Source organism: Brassica oleracea, chromosome C4 (genome assembly GCF_000695525.1).
Source record: "Brassica oleracea var. oleracea cultivar TO1000 chromosome C4, BOL, whole genome shotgun sequence".
Lineage (NCBI taxonomy): Eukaryota > Viridiplantae > Streptophyta > Magnoliopsida > Brassicales > Brassicaceae > Brassica > Brassica oleracea.
Window position 1 is genome coordinate 33826485 of NC_027751.1, and position 2874 is coordinate 33829358.

Below are 2874 nucleotides of genomic sequence, written 5' to 3' on the forward strand. Positions count from 1 at the left end.
AAAAAAAAAAAAAAAAAAAAAAAAAGGAGGGAAAAACTCAGCCTTTTCTTTTTTTTAAAAAAAAACTCAGCCTCTCTTTCTACCACACATCACAGACATTCAGCTTCTTCCACCGAAAATAAAAAAAAAAAGAAGGGAAAGGGGAGACAAGAAAGAGTGTCGGCAAGAAGGAAACAAAAAAAAAATATAAAAATAATAAACAAAGAGAACAAGGACCACACCAAAACAATAAAAAGAGAGAGCAAAATCTTTACCTTTGCTTCCAAATGGGAGACAAGTTTTTTTTTAAAAAATAAGAGATCCATCCATCACTTATATAGGAGAGAGAAAAAAAAACGTGTTGCCCTATTTCTCGACAATTCCTGAGCCTGCCCTGATTTTCTCAGACAGAAGATTCTAGAAGAATTCACCAAGATTCAACACTTGGCGAACTGTGGGGGGGACAATTGTTGGAGATGAGCTTAGCACAAACCCATTAAGTGCTAAGCCCAAAATCAGGCCCGGCCCATTAAGCAACAATTGGTGATTTCGCTAGAAGACAAAACGTATGTCACTATAAATAGAAGACGGCAGACTCATTGAAAGGAGGTTCAGAAAAGTACAGAAAGTACAGAAAAGGAGAGCATCGCCTCTTCATCACAGACAAAGTCTCGGACGACCTCGACCACTAGACGAGCTCGGCCCAGACGACCTCAGACCATAAAATAGAAAGATACTTGTTTAGACGAACTGTTTAGACGAGCATCTTTAGTTCTTGTAATTGACCGAGCTTGACCGAGCTTGTTTATTCTTGACTATTAATACGAAAATCTCCACCCCTTTACATTATTTATAAATATTACATCACCGACCGGATATGGAAACAACAATCACCTAGAGAATGTACCTCAAAAGACAAGTTCTCTCGGTGGAGAATATCTTCCGAATCTGGATTAGGATCTGTCTTGTAGAGGTGGAACATTCTCTTAGGCATCATGTCAGAGGTGGTTGCCTTAAAAACCATGCTCTTAACCAACAAAACTTCTCCGGATCTGGTAACAGCAATGTTGTAGTTAACCTTTAACCTACCTGCATATGTGATTTCCTCAGAACTCGGAGGAAAAGCTGGGAGAAATGGTAATATAAAACTCCTGTTGGTCACTTGCATGAAACCTTCATGTCCAGACAAATCCAGGAGTCGAACGTATTTAAGAGTCGTGTAGACGTAAAGAAAGTCACCCCGGAGTACCATATCAGATATGCCTTGAGAGGTAAAGTGAACACCAATCCGTGTTGGAATGGTACGGTAACAATCTTCCCCGTTCTTGCAAAATGCTATATATTCAGCACCATTGTCAAAAAACCAAGCAACAGTGTATTCTTCCTTCCTTTCGTCCACCCACAAAAGCCCTCTCAGATCTTTCACCCTTTGGCTAAACCCTTTCTCTGGGAAACCACCAACTGCTCTCTCGTTGAATTCCTTCTCTCCTACTCGCTTAAGACTAAAAAGGTCAGACTTAATTGACTCTAGAGGTGGAAGATTGATCCTCTTCTTCTCGCTGAACGCATGTTCGATGTAAAGATTTGATCCGGAATCTAGGGCCAGGAACCAGTTACCTGAGTTTGCTAGGAATCGAGTCCCTGAAAGGTCTCTCGTTGACTTGTTAACCCTATCTTCTTCCGGGTTGAACAGCACACAATCATCTTCTGAAGACAGGATCAGCAATGGAGATCCACTTCTTCGCCGCACCGTTTGTTTCGAGCACAAATACCAATTACGACACACCATCTTTGCGCGGTGGAAATCTATAAAACACAAATGCTCCAAAAGAAATCTCAGGATATCCATAGGGAGCTCCGACCAGCTGCCAGAATTAGGGGTCTCCATGGAGAAATCGTCTACAATCCAAATTTCATAATATCTCCTCTTAAATTTAATTTTTGTTGTGAAACTTAACATTTAGAACCGTAAGTTCTGTATATTATTATTGAATAACTGTTTTCTATATAGTTTATGTATATTATTATCGAATAAGTGTTCTTTTTATATATATAGGGGTTACAAATGATAAATGGAAATACAATAATAGGAAAGATTACAAATCATAAACATAAAAAATTAGGAAATAGGCAAGTTGTAGCCGCCTCTCTCTCCTCTCCAAGTCTCGCGGCCGCTTCTTTCTCTCTAGGGTTGGACTGTCTCTCTCTCTAACTGTATGGACCGGTTATGGACCGGGACGGTTATGGACATCTACCAATTGATTTATAAGAGCACCCACATCAATGAACTCCCTCCTGGTGTTCATCTTTTCAATTTTTTATTATTAATTTTTTTCTTTTTCTTTTTGATTTAAAAAAAAAAAAAAAAAAAAAAAAATAGACCAATCACGGGCCGCCACGATACGTGGGGCCCGCGCTACAGTGATGAACTTTAGGAGAGAGGGGTTCATCCCAAAGAGCTTTAGGAGAGCGGGGTTCATGGGATTAAATTATTTTATTATTTTTTTTTCTTGATTTCTGTGTGAACTCCCCCCATAAACCCTCAATGCGGGTGTTCTAACACTTCCCCTTGGATGCCATAACCATACAGGGATTGTAATACAATTAATGTTGCCTCATTAAAACCTTATCAGGAAAACCCAGTGAGACAAAACCATGATGAAGGAAAAAGAGTACATCACGTACTACTCCTCCCTGATGTGAACCTCAGTGGAGGTCCTTCAGCCTACGCATCCCAATCTGATGCGTGAGCTTCCTGAACGTGCAGGTAGGAATTGCCTTGGTGAATAGGTCAGCTGAATTGTCACTGGATCATACTTGGACGACCTGGACCTCACCGGCTTTCTGAAGCTCGTGAGTAAAGAAGAACTTAGGCAATATGTGCTTCGTCCTATC

General features: G+C 40.3%; 1 protein-coding gene across 1 annotated transcript in view; it reads right to left on the minus strand.

The window, feature by feature from the left end:
* The window catches only part of LOC106338708 (F-box protein At5g25290-like), a 5289-nt gene extending 3521 nt beyond the window's left edge, over positions 1 to 1768 (minus strand). The window contains exon 1 of the mRNA XM_013777622.1: positions 887 to 1768. Within this exon, the coding sequence (XP_013633076.1) occupies positions 887 to 1768 (882 nt within the window). The remainder of the gene's footprint in view (positions 1 to 886) is intronic.
* Positions 1769 to 2874: the final 1106 nt, after the last annotated feature.